Source organism: Myiozetetes cayanensis, unplaced genomic scaffold (assembly GCF_022539395.1).
Source record: "Myiozetetes cayanensis isolate MyiCay16 unplaced genomic scaffold, myiCay2020 scf14, whole genome shotgun sequence".
NCBI lineage: Eukaryota > Metazoa > Chordata > Aves > Passeriformes > Tyrannidae > Myiozetetes > Myiozetetes cayanensis.
This window is the reverse complement of record NW_026087048.1, coordinates 5,621,098-5,639,104: the sequence shown is the minus strand read 5'-3', so window position 1 is coordinate 5,639,104 and position 18,007 is coordinate 5,621,098. Positions and strand designations below refer to the sequence as shown.

The following is an 18,007-nucleotide window of genomic DNA, read 5'->3' as shown; positions in this document are numbered from 1 at the left end:
TTTTTTTTTCCTTTTCTTCTAAAAGCAGGAGATAAAAAGAGATGCACAAACCCAAATAAAGACCAAACTAAACACAGGCCTATTGAACACAAGTCTGTACAAGTGTCAGGCAGAAGTAAAACACAAGCTTTGCATCTGTGTAACATTTATGCACTAAATAGTATTTTCTGCTTTATGGCTGTGGCATTTAAATCACAACTATAGCTGTATAGCTTAGATAACTGAGCAACACATTTAACACTATCTAAGCCACTCAACTAGAAAAGCGCATATGAAAGTGAAATTAGGTAAAAATTAATCTTCCAAAAAATGCTGTTCACTTGCCTGCAACAGCAACTGTAACAATAATTTATAAGCATAAACGGAACAAATATGGCCAATTTAAATTCCAACATGCTGTTTTAATATCAGAATTATCCTCTGCTCCTTCTCAGTGTTCTCAATATCCCCTGGCAAATGCTACAATAAATTACACACAGAAAGGTTTTTCAAAGTTTTTTTGTTTTAGACAAAAGCCAAATCAACAGCAAATACAGGAAAAAACAAACACTTGACACACAGATATGGGGAGTAATTCAACTGCATTCTTGGCAACCACTTTTACACCGACCGATTATCACACCACGTCCATCAATACCTTGTTTTACTGAGACTTCCAAAGACACCAAAGTATTTGTAGTCTGAGAACAGATTCTGAAACAACCAAGCTATTCCCTCCACGAAGTTTTTTGTTACAATCTGGAGCTAGAAAAAAACTAAAAACTGCTCTTCAGGCACCAACCGACTTCCAAGCTCTGGATTCTGTAACACAGGTATGCACCTGCCCCATGACAGAGGGAGTTCAGCATTCCCACAGCAGCCACTGCCCTTCTCAGCTTCCTGTTCCCTGGGGTCATGCAGCTCTGATTTACTTCCACAGCAAGCTCAACATATCTTATCAGAGGTGTAGGACTTTGTGAGCAAGCATTCTCCAACTCAAGCAGATTGGAAACCCATGCAATTGCTAAAGGAGTTGGCAGATGCATCTGTCCTCTCATGCTTTTCCTGGAGCAGCAACAGTGCTATATTGGCTTATTTTGTGTATCCATTAACAGAAAATTCTCTCAGATGAGCATCACTGCTGTGCACAAGAAACAGCTAATATTTTCTTTTCCCCAACAGCAATGTCAGAATTCTTCTTCTGCATTTGGAATATGTGAACTCTTAAGTTTTTTTAGTTTTTCAATAGCAGAAGATAATGAAATCTCTCCATGAACTTTGTTGTCTCTTGTTCGCACGTTGACAGCATTATTTGCTTTCTCCTTTTCTCCAACCACTGGAAGACATAGAACAAAATATGAAACTATTTACATTAGAAAATTAGTCTCTAGACAAACTCTATGTCCAACATTAAAACTTAAGTGATATTCAGTAATGTAAGATGCTGCAATTACCTACCTAAAATGAAGTTATACTGAGCCAGCTGTGCATTTCTAATTTTCTTGTTTAATGTGCAACTTTGATCTAGATCCACATCTGACATAAATCCAGCTTCAAAAAATTGGTTGCAAACCTAAAAAAACCAAACCAAGACACTCTTAGTATTACTATATATTTCAAAACATACATTTGTACATGCTATAATTACTGATCTCTCCCATGTATGTGCATAATTTTGCTCTTGTGAATCACTGCAGGGAATTCAATGACTTTATCTGAAGAAAACTGAACACCCACTTAAGTGCTTAGCAGGACTACAGCTGGAAGACAGTGTGAGGTAACATCCATATCAAATATGTGCTGCTGTCCTCAGGTAGCTACACTGCTCAGTGTGAAAACTGTGTCCTCAGTCTGAGAAAGCAGAAAAAGCAGAAGGAACAAATCCACTTTTTCTTATATTAAAAGAAAAGCAGGGGAGAGGGGCAAAACCAACCATGGTCAGAAGTGATGCAGTCAAGAATATACATGGTGGGAAATGGATGAAACTGGCTCTGTCCCTATTTTAGGCTAATAGTAGTGTAATGAAGCATTAGTTGTCATCCAGAATGTTTTTTCCTTTAATAATTATGTCCATAATAACAGAACTAAAACCACTTAAAGTTACATATTCCTTACTCAGGCTTACACAAGCTTTAGACTGGAAATTGTATATTGAAAAAAGTACTTCTCCCCCCCCAAATATGTCTTCAAAATCATTAAAGTATTCATTCTCTGCTCTAGAACAAGTCCTTGAGGATCCATTAGAATTGCCCTGCTCTCACCTGCTGGGCATACTCTTCTGATGTCGGTCCCACGGGCACCACCATGACCTGCCGTGGGGACAACCAGAGTGGCCTGGAGAGCATGATGGACACATGGGATAAATGTCCACTTGACATTTGCATTCATAATCACAGCCACATTCCACTATAACAATTTCATTACTTTATAGAAATCTTTATGTTAGCTATGTTGGATGGTACGTTATCTTTGTGTTTTCAAGTTCACGTGAAATAGCAAATGGATTGATTCCACTAAAATGACAAATACAGAACCTGGACTTTCTGTTATCTTTCTAGCTGATTTCACACTTTTAAACAGAATATTTTAAAAATAATTTTCATTTTTATTTATAACTTTACAGTCAAAAGTGGACAGTCAGAGAGATCAGTGACTGAAACTAAGAATTAACTCTTCCTTAATACTCTTAAACACATTCATGGAAAAATACCTTCAGAGCTTATTCAAGATAAACCAATCCATCTTAGAAGTACAAAAAATATTTCACATATTAGGACTAATTCATGTATATATATATATATACACACACACATACATTGCCTTACAATTGCCTTACATATGGCTGACGTCTTCCCAGTACAAAAGCATTATTTTTAAGAAAAATAATGCAGGACTTACACATTCAATTACAATTCTTATTTCTGCATTATTCTGTTTTTTTTCTGCAGTCTCATGAAATTGAATTTCTAATAACAAACTAATTACAACTCAGACCATAAAATTTGACTTATTTTCTTGTAATCTTACCTACTAGTTTTGAGAACATTCTAGGGATATTATTTTTGCATTATAATATATGGGACAGCAGGAAGGATCTCAACTTTCTATATTGTTAAACACTTCTTAGAAGTCCATGTGTGCTACATACCATTTTCCTCCATAATTTTCTGCTAGAATAGCTATCATCCTCTCCACAGATCCCAAAATAGCCCTGTGAATAATCACTGGCCTTTTCTTATCATCGCCATCCTTACTAAAAAAAAAAACAACAAAAAACAAGCAAAGTTTTTTTAAAAAATGAAATTATCTTAGCTCACACACACGTAATCCAACTAATATTTTTGATTCTCCTTTTAACAGAAAGACAAAATTTAGTTAGTTCTACTTAGGCAAAATCTACTCTTTTTATTAAAAATGTATTTTAAGTCATCTAGGCTTTTAAAGGAATACTGAATAATCACAGTGACTTAAAATAATTGTGCCTATAGCCAGTGGCATAGACACTAACTCTTAAATTTGAAAAGCCACTAGACTGATTCAGCACCATTTCTGCGCATTTTAATATTTTATGTTCTTCCTTGTTCCACTATGACTTGCTTTTATTTTGTTGCACAGGACCTCACCTTCCCTTTTGAACCTCACCTCTTCATTACTTTGCTTAAATTACAATACTGTGATAAAAAAAAAGCCAGCTGTTTGCAACAGTATCATCACCTACTAAAAAGCTATGGCATCTACTGTAGAACACGAAGTGGGATCAAAAGTAATAAAGACTCTTATTCTATCTTCCCTATCGATATCTTGATAATACGTGAAAAACAACACTACAAGAAAAAACAACCCAGAAAATGTGTATTCAAATTAAGATAATATTAAGATTAATTTGCTTAGTGGATAAAAATTCATCTTTCTAGCTGGAAGCCAAAGTGAGATTTTCACTAAAAACTGTTTGTATTTGGTTTATGTTCAAAGTTAACTAGTTTAACCCAATAAAAACAAAGGAGTACTTAGTACAAACATAGCAGCTCCGTAAGGCATATTTGAATTTGTATGGTATGTCTTCCAAGAAGACACTATGACTAGGCTGAAAGTGAAAACTGACTCAGCTGAGGTTTTGTTAGTATTATATATGATTCAGAACTGGCAGACAAGACAGCTGATGAGATTATCCTGCACTCAGCACCATTTCAACTAAAGTGAGCTGTCATTACATCGAGGAAATATCTTCAAATTTGTGACTCTCCTTACCAGGCTAATCATTTGTTAAATGAGCAGCACAGCATTAATACATAATGGGAATTACAGACAATGAAAGCATTTATGATTACTTTTATTCATTATTTAATTTAAAAGAGGAAACTATTTAGCTTAACCACTCACCCAACATAAGTAAGATTAAATCGAATGGGCAACTGGAAGTCAAGTTGGATGGTAGCACATTGATGGTACCTCCCAATTGCATCTTTAATTTTAATATCAATCTGTGAAGCAAAATAACACAGTTACTAAATATAGTTTCCCTGTACTATGTCTGCATTCTTGTCTATCCCCAAGTTATATTAAAATGCTGAATCACTAACCTTAGGACCATAAAATGCTCCATCTCCTGGATTCAAAAGCCATTGCTCCCCAAATTTATTCAAGCTGTTTTGAAGTTGCTAATCAAAAAAATGAGAGAGTAATTTAAAAAGGTATAGCAGGGTGTTTTATTACTAGGAGTCAAAGCACTTGCCTTTAAAATTCAAAGGCAGCCAACAGGCAGCACAACCCCTATTACTCAAGCATTTGTTCATTTATGGTAAGTAGCCTTGGAATAGTAGTTGCTTGTACAGTATGTGATTAATCAGAAAAATAAATAGAAATCTAACCAGTTTAAGATAAGGGGCTAAGTAAGAATCTGGAAGTTCTCATTTGTATACAGTAACTTTAGATTTAATGTGATGTTTTTCAAAAGGCATTTCCACTAAGGACAATATTTCAGATCTGATGTAAGCAATTCCACTATTCAACATGACAGAACTCAGTAAAATATCTACTTCCACAAATACAAATATTAAGGGGGTTTTTTGTTTGTTTGCTTTTAAATGAATTACCTTTTCTGCATGATCCCAGATCTCTAACTCTCCAAGATAATTTTCGGGTCTTGTAGAAAGATGCAGTTGAAAAGTAAAACCAAAGACAGCATATACTGACTTCAAGAAATCAAGACAGCCCTCAATTTCTTCTTCGATCTTAAACATAACACAAAATATATTAGTTAAAAGTCACTTACATAACAATGTAATTGAAACTACTGAATTCATCATACCCAGAATAAAAGAGTCCATTAAATAAGCAAAAATTTAAACCTACATCCTACAAATCCAAATCTAGGTAATGGGTGAAGAGAGAATTGAGGTGTTGTGGTTTCAAAGCATGGCAAGAAAAGTAATATTTTTGTTAAGCCTGGACTTCTGGAGCCGAATTGCACCCAACAGAATGGACATGAGTACATCAATTTATACATGTAGTTCCACTGAAATCTATGGCATTACTGACAAAATAAAATGTTTGTTCAGTATTACTATAGAAAACAAAACATGGTCAACAGCTTTTTTCTTTGCAGGGGATGATGGAAGATGCAACAAAAAAAAAGTCTTCCTTTCTGGGATTTAGTTGCCCAACGCATCTTTCCAAATGGAAAAATTCCATACAGAAAATCTTATTATATAATTCACAAACATTAAGATCCCTCAAATAATACTGTTTACTGCTTTTGATATGAGCATTTTGTAACTTCAAAGAAAAAAATAAAAATAAAATAAAGAACACTGAGTATGGCATTACTATTTGAGAAACTTGCAACAAAGCAGCCAAGTCCAACAGGCTATTGAGTTCAGCAATATTGCAGAGTTAAGAAATATGGAATATCAAATATCAAAGAAGGAAGCACCTAAACCTACCAAAGGAAACCATCAAAAGCACCATTATGATACACAGCAACACAATGGAAGAAGTTAAGAGTTGAAATGCTTCAGGGACTTCTTCCTGTTTACTTGTTTACTGTTTGCAGTGGGAAAAGAAAGGTTTGGGTTTTTTTGACTTGTGGGGGTGTGGGAAGTGCTTGGAGTTGCCTTTTTCTTTTTTACCCGTTCTATTGTGCAAAAGATGTGAGCATCATCCTGTTGGAAGCGCCTTACACGAGTCAAGCCACTTAAAGTCCCAGAGAGCTCATTTCGGTGCAGAACTCCAAAATCTGCAAGTCTAAGAGGCAATTCCCTCCAGGATCGGGGACGATGGCTAAACATCAAGCTAAAAAACAGAGAAAGAGCCCTCCTTTTATCCTTCTTACAGGAGATTTAAGACAACACAGAAATAAACCAAGATCAATACAGACAGTAAGCACATTTTTAAGCATTTATTCATTCAGGTTGTTTGCATCCTAAAAGACAGGCAAACAAAAAAAGTGCTTCACTCAGAATGTACTGCTGAAGACCACCTAGAAAAAAACCCACTGCTAGAGTAAATCAAGACTGGTTCATCTGTACCTTCTTGGTACAGCACGTCTGATGCCTATTTCTACCCAAAACAATTTGTATTCACTAATGGTACAGACTAGGATTAGCATGCACAAACATTGCTCAGTTAGGGCAGACTTCTGGGACACTGTCAGAGAAGCTCCCTGGACACACCCAGTGGCTTAGTAGTGCATTGTGAACATACATGACAACATGTATTGATACCCCATTTATTCTCCTCAGCCCCACAAAGGATAAATGAAGTAAAATAAGAAGTTTTCCAGTTAAGAGTACAAACCAATGTCCAGGACAATTCATGGGTTTAAGGGCAAAAGTTTCCTTCTCAACCTCAAAAGAGAACATATTTTCACTGTAGTGCTGCCAGTGTCCTGAAGCTTCCCAGAGTTTACTGTTGAAGATATTTGGAGACACAACTTCAGTAAAATTATGCCTGTGATATTCTCCCTGTAGAAAAAAAATTCACCATTTAAAAGGTTACAGAGCTTTCGACAAGCCAAAGCTTGATTCTTTTAATCTGTGTTATTATGATGGCAATTTACAGAGAGACTAAAGGACTACTGCACATGTAAGTTTTGCACAACTGGAAAAGCACAGCCTCACTCTGCACTATTTTCAAAAAAGGTTAGATATATATAATCATACTGAAAATCTGGTAAATATTTATATACATAGATATTTATTTTTCTGTGGATAGCTCAGTGATATGAATGTCAATTTAAGATTGACAACTGATACTAAACTTCTTAAGAGTTACATCACTATATACTCACCCGTATGAAATCCATGAGTGTGTTATAGATAAAGGCACCTCTGGGGAGGAAAAAGCAGCTTCCAGGACTCATATCATGAAAGAAGAAGAGTTCTTGCTCCTAGGTAAATTAAAACCAGATTGCTCTAACAGTTCAGATAGAACTGCAGAACATAATTACCTCACACACATTGAGACACTGTTCACAAAGATGAAATGTTACAGAAACAAGATGATTTACTGAAGTCTACAAGTTCTCAGCAACACCAGTTAATTGATCTACAGTTCTTACTCTTAGAAGTTTGTAATAACACTGAATTCCATTTGATTCTTTGACACATTTCCCCCAAATCCTGAAGTTTTTTTACGTATCTAATCTTACCTTTAGTAACCTTAATTGCTTTAGTAAAGCAATTAAGCAGATATCCATCACACGTGAGGGATGATGGCTGAAGCTTGTGAGCTACTCACTCTTTATCAGCATTTTTATTTCAAAAAAAGAGAAGCCCAGCAGTGTGGCTCATACATCTTTGGAGAGCTTTACCCACTTCAATATCACAGATACTAGATTCATAAACACTAGATAAATTCATAGGATATGCCGAGTTGGAAGGGACCCACATGGATCATCCAGTCCAACTCCAGGCCCCGCACAGGACCACCCCCAAGAGTTATACCAGGTGCCCCAGAGTATCATCCAAACATTCCTTGAGCTCTGGCAGCCTTGGTGCTGTTACCACTGCTCTGGGGAGCCTGTTCAGTACCTGATCACCCTCTGGGGTAAGAACCTCTCTGATTGATTGATACTAGATCATTTGTTTATGAAGAGGCATAAAAGTAATCGAACAAATACTACAGAAATATTCAAGTCTTAATAAGAATAGAAATAAGCATGATCACTTCCATAAAGACCATTTTCCTAATTTTTTTAAATTTTTGTTATTGTCTTCTATAAATTTCTCATTGTTTCTTCCTCTTCTGAGTTACCTCAGTTGTTCACCCTCTGCTTGTGAAGGCCCTCCACAGTCTCTCCTTTCATGTCTGCCAGTGAGCAGCAAAAGGTTAATGCCTCCATCCTCCTGTCCAACAATGCTGTCCTTCATTTACACAACAGTTGTTCAAGTAAATGCCTTCCTGCTTACACCTGTACTGCTCATTGTGCCTTTACATATCCACAAAGCTCCTTTCTTTTCCGAAATACCCTCCCTATAGCTCCACCCTATCAGCAAAACTACAGTAAAGGTGTAAACGTTATTTATACCTATAATAAACAAAGACCAAACCATATTATTTATGCAATTTTCAAATAAATTATCTCTTCTATGAAAAATACTGTGGTTTAGGTAGAATCCCTAAAGTCTCTACATTAAAAGGTTTAAGATGTACTTCCCTAAACCAAGGGACTAAACCCATTAACTTATTCCCAACATTAGTTTAACACTCGTATGCAAGTGACAAGTTGAGTTTGTAGAACAAAAATTGCAAAATGTAAGCAACACCAAGAAGCACACAGAACTGGCTCCCATTAAAATTGTCAAAAATGGGAAAAAAAACCCAAACAAACTCAAAACTAAAAAAAACAAGGAAAGAGAATGAATTCTATTATAGAAGTGTAAAATAAGTAGACAGTGGAATACTGTACCTTTCCAATTTTTCTATGATCCCGGTTTTTGGCTTCTTCCTGTATTTTTTCCCATTCCTTCATCATTTTGTTTTCAGGAAAGGATATTCCATATATTCTCTGCAGAGTTTCCATATCAGATTTTCCTTCCCAATATGTAGAGGAACTCTGATACACAAAACCCAGACTTAAGGGAATATTACATAATATCAGGGAAAAGAGGGATAAACATTAACACATTCAAATATTATTATTTTCTCCCTCGGGAAAAGATTTATAGGCAGTCTTTCAGCATTTGTTTATAACACGAATACACTTGCAGTACCTTTCAGTCAGCATATTAGTACAGATGACAAAAAAAAGTGACTGGTCAAGTAATATTTTTATTCTGCTTAGGCACTTTGTTTCAACTCACATCAAGGCATGTTTTATTATTTCATGTTATAGCAGCTAAAAAAGCAGCACCTGTTTACACTCAAAACATAATGCAGTGTGGAAACACGAAAGACACAACAAACCTAACTCTCACAGTTAATTCTGAGCTGCTTTAACAATCTAACATGTAATCCCTGGAATTCGGAGTTCCATACGCTTCAGTTAGGAAGCCAGCAAAAGCAACTATGATTAATGAGGTCAGTCTAATAAGGTTACCAAAATTAGCATCTGTGAATAACTTAAACTACACCACAAAACCAGAGGCCTCTGCCAACACTGTCTCTGCCTTTCCTATAAGCAATGTCATCTTTTAACAGCAGCACTTGCAGATCTGCCACTGTCCACTTTACATCCTGTACCTGAAAAGATACCATCTGACAAGGTCAAAATAGTATTTTCTGACCCAATAAATACTTGGATGTTCATCTACTGCAGAACAGAGTGTGCATACAACACCCCCACACACACAGAGATGTGACAGCAAGGACAGACTCAAACCAGGATACAGGTGCAGTGCTGGCTGGAGATACTGGAACAGCACTGCCACATGGGCTTAGGCTCTGCACTTCTCTACTAGGCGTGGTACAATTGGTTCCACAGCAAATCTAGTCACTACTAACTACAGTGTTTTTGTAGTGTTATGCAGTCTAAACATGCATGTTACTACACTAATACCCTGATAAAAAAAGATGCTGTTAACTTTCACTATGTGCTATTGTGAAAGTCAAGAATCAGTAAACCTTGGATGCAGATGAATGATTGAAGTCTGTAGTTCTACTTATACAATGGGAGGTGGGAAAGAAATGAAGGACTATTTTCAGAGTAAACAAAGAAAACAATACAAAGAACCCTAGCATAATCAGCTCAGGAGAAATAAATATATAAATAAATCAACTGCATTCTAATTTTGGTTTCAACACACACTTAATTTAAACTTACCTTAACTATTTTAAGGGTCTTAATTTTTCCAGTGTGTCTGACATGTGGACCCCTGCAGAGATCAATCAGTGGACCACATCTATATGCCAAGAGAAAGAAAGGGTTCATTTCCAAACGCTCCAACCTTTCCTGTGACAAGTTCGTGCTTGACACATTCCAACATGACAGTAAATACAAATATGCAACATGCAGAAAGTTCAGTGCACCTTAAATGTAACTGTGCCTTCTACCTCAACTGGGATATTTGCTCAGTAAATGCTCAGCACAGCTATCTATTATCAACAGCATCACAACAGTTACCAATTCAGATAATTCCACATGTGAACTTTATGTTACAGTTGCCCAAGAGATTTCAAACTATGCACATCAAACAGAAAAATGGTTTTGCCATTTTTCAACTGATTGGAATGAGCAACTGAATAAGCAGGTTCCTCATCCCGCAATGAGGTAAGAATTAGTGTTATCCACTATGCATCAATCCAATGTTAAGGGTGGTAACTTACTTTAACCAGTTTACTGAAACCAGAGGGAATGAATAAAAACTGGATTTGCCATTTGCTCACAAATTGAGATCTAATCCGTCCCAGCACAGAAAAGATCTCTTTTTATATAAGTAGCAATGTTAACTGCAAACTTAAATCCTAATCACACAAGAATTCAGAAAGAATACAAAACAAAACAAAAAATCAATTTATTCTCCTCTCAATTTAAATAAACTAACTATAAAAATACTTCGTAATACCTTTGAAGTATATTTCTTTACCTGTATATTGTGGTAGTCAGTGTCTTCACCTTCTCATTAAGGATACGACACTTAAACTTGTTATACTGCGTGGAAACATGAAAAGTCAATAATATCAATAAATTGGGTAACAAAATTCTTTTTTTAAATTATGTATTAATAATGCAAGTGCATCAGTAACAGACACTTGTAACTTAAAAAAAAAAAAAAAGCTTGTATTCAACAGTTCAACATCCTTTCCGAAGAGCTCTAAAATAAGAGGAGAGACAAAAAGATCTCAGTCCCCTGAGGGTGTGCTGAGGATGGCGAGTACCACCTGAATTACACAGTACAGTGAGACTGGCAATATTCTCTGTATAAAATCAGGGGCTAAACCAAAAGTCTTTTTTGACCTGTCTCTGCAAGTGAGCCAGAAGGAATGTGTGCCTTTTGTGTATTTATTTGTCATCTCACTGAGCCTGAGGTGTTTTTGTGTAATAAAAATTGTTTTTATTAGTGCTTGAAAACATTTTGAACATTTGAGAGGAAAGAGGGGGAAGAGGATGATGTTCTTTTTCTTTGTTTTAGTAGACAGGTACAATTCCGATGAGTCAGTCACATGTAGAATTTTTTAAAAAGTTACATTTTAAAAGATCATTGTACCAGAACCACAGCTACTCAAAAGATTTACCTTAAACATCTCTAACAGGGTCTCCTTTTTGACTTCCAGCCTTTCAAAAGCCTGTTTCTCTTTTATGATATTTTTACAGCAGTTCTCTAGTACTGGGAATTCAGTACTAGACACACCTCTAAACAAAAAGACACAGGTAAAAGAAATATAAATTAATTATTTTGATACTCAGATTTTTTCAATTAACCACTTTCTAATACAAAACCATAAAAATGTGTTGTTGTGATTTGTCACGGTATTTTCTTGGTTTCTTCCAATCAGCTCTATTTTCAGACACTAAACTCAGAAACACAAATCATACTACCCCAAACAAACCCACAGTAATCATTTCATCAGTCTTTGACATGATTAAATGTCTGGAAGACCTTCAGGTTGAAGTATACATATGATTTAAGAAAAAAAAGGAGGCGAGAAAAGGCTCAACCCAGCTGCAGGAGTTTGTTTATCAGCTGATGCAGATTCAGTATTTTCCCTTACTACAGAAAGATAAACAAGGAATAAACAGAATTGGGGTGCTGTGCACAAGGATTAGAAAAGTAGTAAACACTTATACAAGTTACATGCATAGGTGCCCTCAGTATAAGTGACTCGGTTTCCTTGAAGAATTAGGGGAGTTTGGTTTCCATCTCCTTTGTGTCCCCAGAAGTTCATAAAGTTTTATCCACTCTATGTTTTTTCCACAGAACACTGAACAGCTGCAAGTCTTACAGAGCAGGTATCTGAACAGAGCTCCTGAATTTAAATACACACACACATACTCAATTTATGTGTCTACATACAAGAATAACCTATGAGCTTCAAATCATTTCAGAGACACAATTTTAACATGCAGAAACTTGACAGAACAAAATAATTCTAGTACTGAGCTTCAATACAGAGTATAAAAGTTCTAAGACACTGAAATTTTACCTATCTTCAATATACATGTCATAATAAAATCCATTCTCAATTGGTGGTCCATAGCACAAGCAGCCCCCAAAATATCCTTCCATGGCCTCTCCAAGGACGTGAGCACTTGAATGCCAATAAACCTGCAAGTAAACTTAGGTGAGCAAGTCAAGAGGTCAGTGGCATTGTGTAACTGAAAAAAAAAACCAACAACAAACCATTAAGTATACCTGTAGATGGGAAATAGACTGGAACCAAGGTTGTTTAAATTTTGAGAGAGGTAAAACAATTTCCTGTTCTCATTTTGAAGTACTCTAAATGACTGATACAACGTCAGATGTAGCACTAAAGGCCTACCACACATCAGTTTGAAAGACCATGACTATACCTGTGTGCTATCCCATCAACTTAGTACTTACTGTAACTTATTCATTTATAAGTTAGTTTCCAGTCAGTCAGAAGTCTATGCAACACTAATCAGATCTAAAACAATGCAGCCAGTTAAGCTTCCACTGTTCACATTCAGTACGTTTATTAATAGGTCTGTAAAGTACATTACCTGAAATGTCAGCAGAGGGGAGCCAATGACCCAGTAGATCAATACCAGTCTTATGTTCTAAGTTTCTATTAATTTGGACTAATTTAGAGCCACTGCTACAAGATAATGCCTTTACATGGAATGCCTCAGACAAGCTCAATCACATGAATAATTCTTTGACAAAACTGAAGTCTAATTGTAGTGTATAGGTTTCAGATTGAATCCCATTAAAAAAAAATCTTAGGCGTGTTGCTAAGAATATTCATAGTTTAATTGACTCAGATATGACTACTTAAGGTTTTATTAAACAGTGCCAGTACAAGGACATGAAGATTTTATTTATGGTTCAAATCTAATATTGGACAATTTTTAGAAAATGGTAAAATAGTCTTACTTTGCTTTTACTGTCTGATCTTTGGATGCACTGAGTCAAACCACAAAACACATCTTAGAAGACATTAAACTATTTCATGTTAGCATACAAATCAAGATGTTCTGTATGATCTCATTTGAGAAATAACCTGTTTATGTAAAAGAGAAGGATGAAAAGAACACTAAAATTTTATTCACTCTCAGATTATAGGCTCTCAGATTAGCATATCATCTTTGCTGAATCATGGGAAATACATTACTTGAACTTTTGTGGCTTTTTTTTTTTTTATTTCAAGATTTTAAATGCCTAATACTGCAATCAATTTTATGTCATCAGTTCTCCTAATCAAGCAGAAACCAGAGTGTTTACTCACAGCTTTTGCTTCTTCATCATCAAAGGTCAGCAGCTCTAGAGTACAATCTCCCTCCAGTGGACGATCCAGGTCCCACAGTTCACCATTCACTTTGGCTATGACTGCACTCGAAGCCAATGCTTGACTAAAAAACCAGAAAAGATGACAAGAGACCTGAAGATTTAGGTTCAATTTGTAAAAGACCTTAGGTTTCTAAACCCTGTGAGATCACACCCACATCTTGTAGCACCTGAAGACCTTACATTTTTGTTTCAGTGGTGGTCTTGAACACTTTTCCACTTTTAAGGTAAAGAACCTTAAGGTCTTGAGAAGTTTCATTCCACAGTTTTCAGTGCTAGAGATCTGGCGGAAAGACTGTTTCTTACAACAGGTTCTACTGTATCTGGTAACTCACAGAACTTCAGATGTCTCTATTAATCCCTAGCACTCTCACTGACTTACTCTTTAACTGTAAGCAGGCATTATGATCCCAGCACAGAACCTCAAGTATCACTCAGAAGACTAACTTCAACCACCTGTTTATTCTACATTAAGCTGAAGTTTCAATGCTTTCCAAAGAAACAAGTTTGAGTCACCATCCACTGACCATGACATATATTTTTTCACAAAAAGGTAAGAGACAAATGACAGTAACAGTTTTATCACTCCAAAAGTGTAACTCCTTGAATCTGCAGGTTACCTAATTCCTATAGCTAATTGATACGGTGTGGTTTTCCAAGACTCCCCTTCAGCCATCATTCCATCTCTCAGAGTAATTTTGACAGATTTGCTCTGGTTGGCTGCTCTGTAAGCTAGCAAAGCATCATGTTCTTTTTTCAGTGCTTCATAAAGCTTCAGTCTGTCTTCTATGAAGCTTGGCGCACACCGTAGCTGCAACAAATAAATTAGATTATACACATACACACTTTTGAGAGAAACAGAATTAAAGGATTCACAGTGTTGGTGCATTCCCAGAGGTCCCAGCTTGGACCAGATTTCACTGTACTAGAATTTATACTAAAAAACATTAAAGGATTTGTAAATAATTATATACAGGTTAGTCTCATCCAAGTTTCTGACTGTTTTATAGTGGCTTTCCAATTTTCCATGCACTTTCATCAATTTGGGCCTAAGTGGCTTTGTGAGTTTGACCTCAGAAAGCAGCTTACATTCCTGCCCCAGAATTTGCATTTGGCAGATGTCCTAGAGAAATGTGAATCACTCCAACAAGTCCTCACTTCTGCTAGTCCATTCAAAGCATCAGATTCAAAGAAGATAGGTGACGTGAAGTTCACTCTGGTTTAACGTAAGTTGAGTTATTAAGCTCTACTGTACTATTATTATATTATTATTATTACTACAGCCACTGTTGCCAACAAACATCCTTTCAGCGATCACACTGTTTAACTGCTCCTGAACCTTCACTCTCTTTAGGCACCACAGAATTACAACTTTTATTTCCCAATAATCCCAATCCTTTTCTTACATAAAAAGTACAGACCTAAGAATGTGTAAGTAATCCTACTAACAGAAGATGAAGCTCCTAAATAATGTTGGTTTTTTGGTTTTTTTTTTCCTCTATGCTATAGAAAGCCTTTTTCCCAAAAGTTGGGATTTCAAAATACAGCAAAGTATTTCAGATTTGAGCACCCTTTCTGGTCAAACAACACTCCTTCTTCTATTATTATGTAGTATAAAATAATGACTTACATCATTCTGATATTGGTTCACAGCTTTATTTTCTTTTTTCTTTTCCTCTTTATTTTGATTCACTGTATCAGTTGGACTTGCACTGCAGACTTTCTGAAAACAGTGATAATACAAAGTATACACCTGCTATGCTTTTAAGACTTTTCCCAGCAATCATTAAACCAAACCAGTCCAGTACAATACTGGGCTAAAAAGGCCATTCCCGGGGAATAAGTTATGTTCCTTAGCACAAAGACTTCTCATGGCACACCTAAGCTTTCATCTTTGCAGACACAGCAAAACTGCTCGCCAAGTAAAGTTTTCTCAACACAATTTACCCAATGGCACTGCTACAACTATCACCGACAAAACATCCCAAGAGAGACCGTGGAAGCACTGAGCAGTGGCAACTTCCAGTGGTGTCACACCTGGCCCAGGTTGCCCAGAGAAGCTGCAGGTGCCACATCCATGGAAGTGTTCAAGGCCAGGCCGGATGGGGCTCTGAGCAACGTGGTCTAGTGGAAGGTGTCCCTGCCCACGGCAAGGGGTTGGAAGGAGATGATCCCAACCTAATCCATTCTCTGATTCTGTGACACTCGCGCAAAGGTAGGACCCTGTTCAGTGCTGCGTGCGGACACCATGGCAGGCTCGCACCACCCTGAGCGACCCCCGTGGGCTGGTGACAGGTCCGTGAACGGCCTTGTCCCGTCCCTTCCCTCCCCGTTGGGGCCTAGAGGCCCCCGCTCGCCCCTAGGCTGTACCTTCGCGCCGCCCGGGGGCTCGGGCGGCGCCGCTCGGCCCAGCTCGGCCGCCAGGCTGCGGCGCAGGTGCAGCAGACGGTAGCGTAGCTTCTCGTTCTCGGCCCGCAGCCTCTGCAACTCGGGGCTGACGCTGCCGGCGCAGCACGGCTCCTGCGGCTCCTTCAGCCGCCCAACCTCCGCCGCCAGCCAGCGTAGCTCCCTCTCTTGCCGCGACACCCTCAACGCCACCGCCTCGGCCTCGGCCGCCGCCACCGCCATGTTTGCCCTGCGCCGCGCCGCGCCGTACCGCCCCTGCGCCGCACCACCCCCGCCCCGGCCTCGCCCGATCCGCCCTGAGACCGTCCGGGCGCTGCCTCGGGGACTGAGGGGCTGGGACCGTTAGTATCAGTCGTTCTCATTGAGTAAATGCTTTGTACCCCTCGCTGCTATGGCGTTAATTAATAACGTACCCGCCCGCGAGGCTCCCAGACCGGTGAGCAATTGGGAAGTGTCGATATGCTCAGAATGGATTAGGTTGGGAAAGACCTCTGAGACCACCGAGTCAACCAGACCATGGCACCGAGTGCCGCGTCTAGCCGTTCCTTAAACACCTCCAGGGACAGCGACTCCACCACCTCCCCGGGCAGCCCATTCCAGTGTCTAATCCCCCTTTCTGTGAAGAAATTTCTCCTAACGTCCAACCTAAATCTCCCCAGGTGCAGCTCAAGACTCTGTTCTCTTATCCAGTCCCTTGTTCCCTGGGCGCAGTGCCCCATTCCTACCTGGCTCCGCTCTCCTGTCAGGGAGTCGTAGAGAGTGAGAAGATCCACCCTGAGCTTCCTTTACTCCAGGCTGAGCCCCCCAGCTCCCTCAGCTGCTCCTCATCAAGCTCATGCTCCAGACCCTTCACCATTTTTATTGCCCTCCTCTGGATAGCTCATGTTGGAGTCCCACTTCAGTTTATCTAAAAATGCTCTTTGCAAATGTTTTCTCTGTAACACCCATAAACAAGAAGCTGAATAAACTGAGGCTGCAGTGAAAAATCACATCACAAGTTCTCAAAATCCTGATCATGCCATTTTTGCGGAGCACATGACAAGGAGTTTGTAACAGGGAGGGGAAAAAACACATCAAGTTTGCTTTATGTTCCCAAATACCCAATTTATCATCTGTGGAGCTTATTTGTTATTAAAAACACAGAAAAGCAACCCTTTAACAATACCATTTAAATAAATACATGCTTGCAAAGGACTTACATGTAAAATCACCAAAGTCTTGGTCCTTCAAAAGATTATTCAAATAAAAGAGAATGACAATTACCAGGTGCCTTAGAAAGACAGAGATATTGTCAGTGTATGCGAAAATATGGATAGCTAGTCAGTGTTCCCATGGCCCTGGCAATCTGTGCTGTATCCTCCTTCATTGTTATTATGAAACAATTTCAATGTCAAAAAGTCTGGGTCAAATGACATCCTTATTTGACCTCAATGTCAGATAAACACTACCAGAGCTTATTTGTAGTGGATGCTTCCCGGTTGCTACCATTTCTTATGAAATTAAGTTGTCTGAAATTAAGCAGCATATTTACACCAATTGCAGAAATTGGCACAAAAGTAAATAATTTGAAGAGGTTTGAGTTTCCAGGGTTTAGGACTTGAAGCTGAGGAGGATTGTACAACTCCTATTGTGCTGAAACTGTGAGTCTGCCTTCCAAAATTGAATACGGCCAAAGATTCCTCCCAGGCAAAGGAACAGAACAGAAAGGTCTTGCTGTC

The 18,007-nt window shown here is 38.1% G+C and overlaps 1 protein-coding gene across 2 annotated transcripts; it reads right to left on the bottom strand.

Annotated features, from left to right (window-relative positions):
* Window positions 1-482: 482 nt before the first annotated feature.
* On the bottom strand, window positions 483-16,515 carry LOC126636789 (threonine--tRNA ligase 1, cytoplasmic-like). Of its 2 annotated transcripts, none has more exons than XM_050309434.1 (19): window positions 16,254-16,515; window positions 15,514-15,606; window positions 14,504-14,694; window positions 13,825-13,948; window positions 12,562-12,683; window positions 11,653-11,770; window positions 11,004-11,068; window positions 10,241-10,319; window positions 8,888-9,034; window positions 7,268-7,366; window positions 6,775-6,941; window positions 6,108-6,270; window positions 5,073-5,210; window positions 4,560-4,637; window positions 4,360-4,460; window positions 3,128-3,232; window positions 2,241-2,313; window positions 1,438-1,552; window positions 483-1,315 (listed from the first exon to the last, which is right to left on the bottom strand). In XM_050309434.1, exons 1-19 carry the CDS (start codon window positions 16,509-16,511, stop codon window positions 1,167-1,169), a joined length of 2,385 nt encoding a protein of 794 aa, XP_050165391.1. In that variant the 5' UTR covers window positions 16,512-16,515; the 3' UTR covers window positions 483-1,166. The 2 variants fall into 2 exon arrangements, with proteins under 2 accessions (XP_050165391.1, XP_050165392.1); XM_050309435.1 differs by having other exon boundaries at window positions 6,159-6,270.
* Window positions 16,516-18,007: the final 1,492 nt, after the last annotated feature.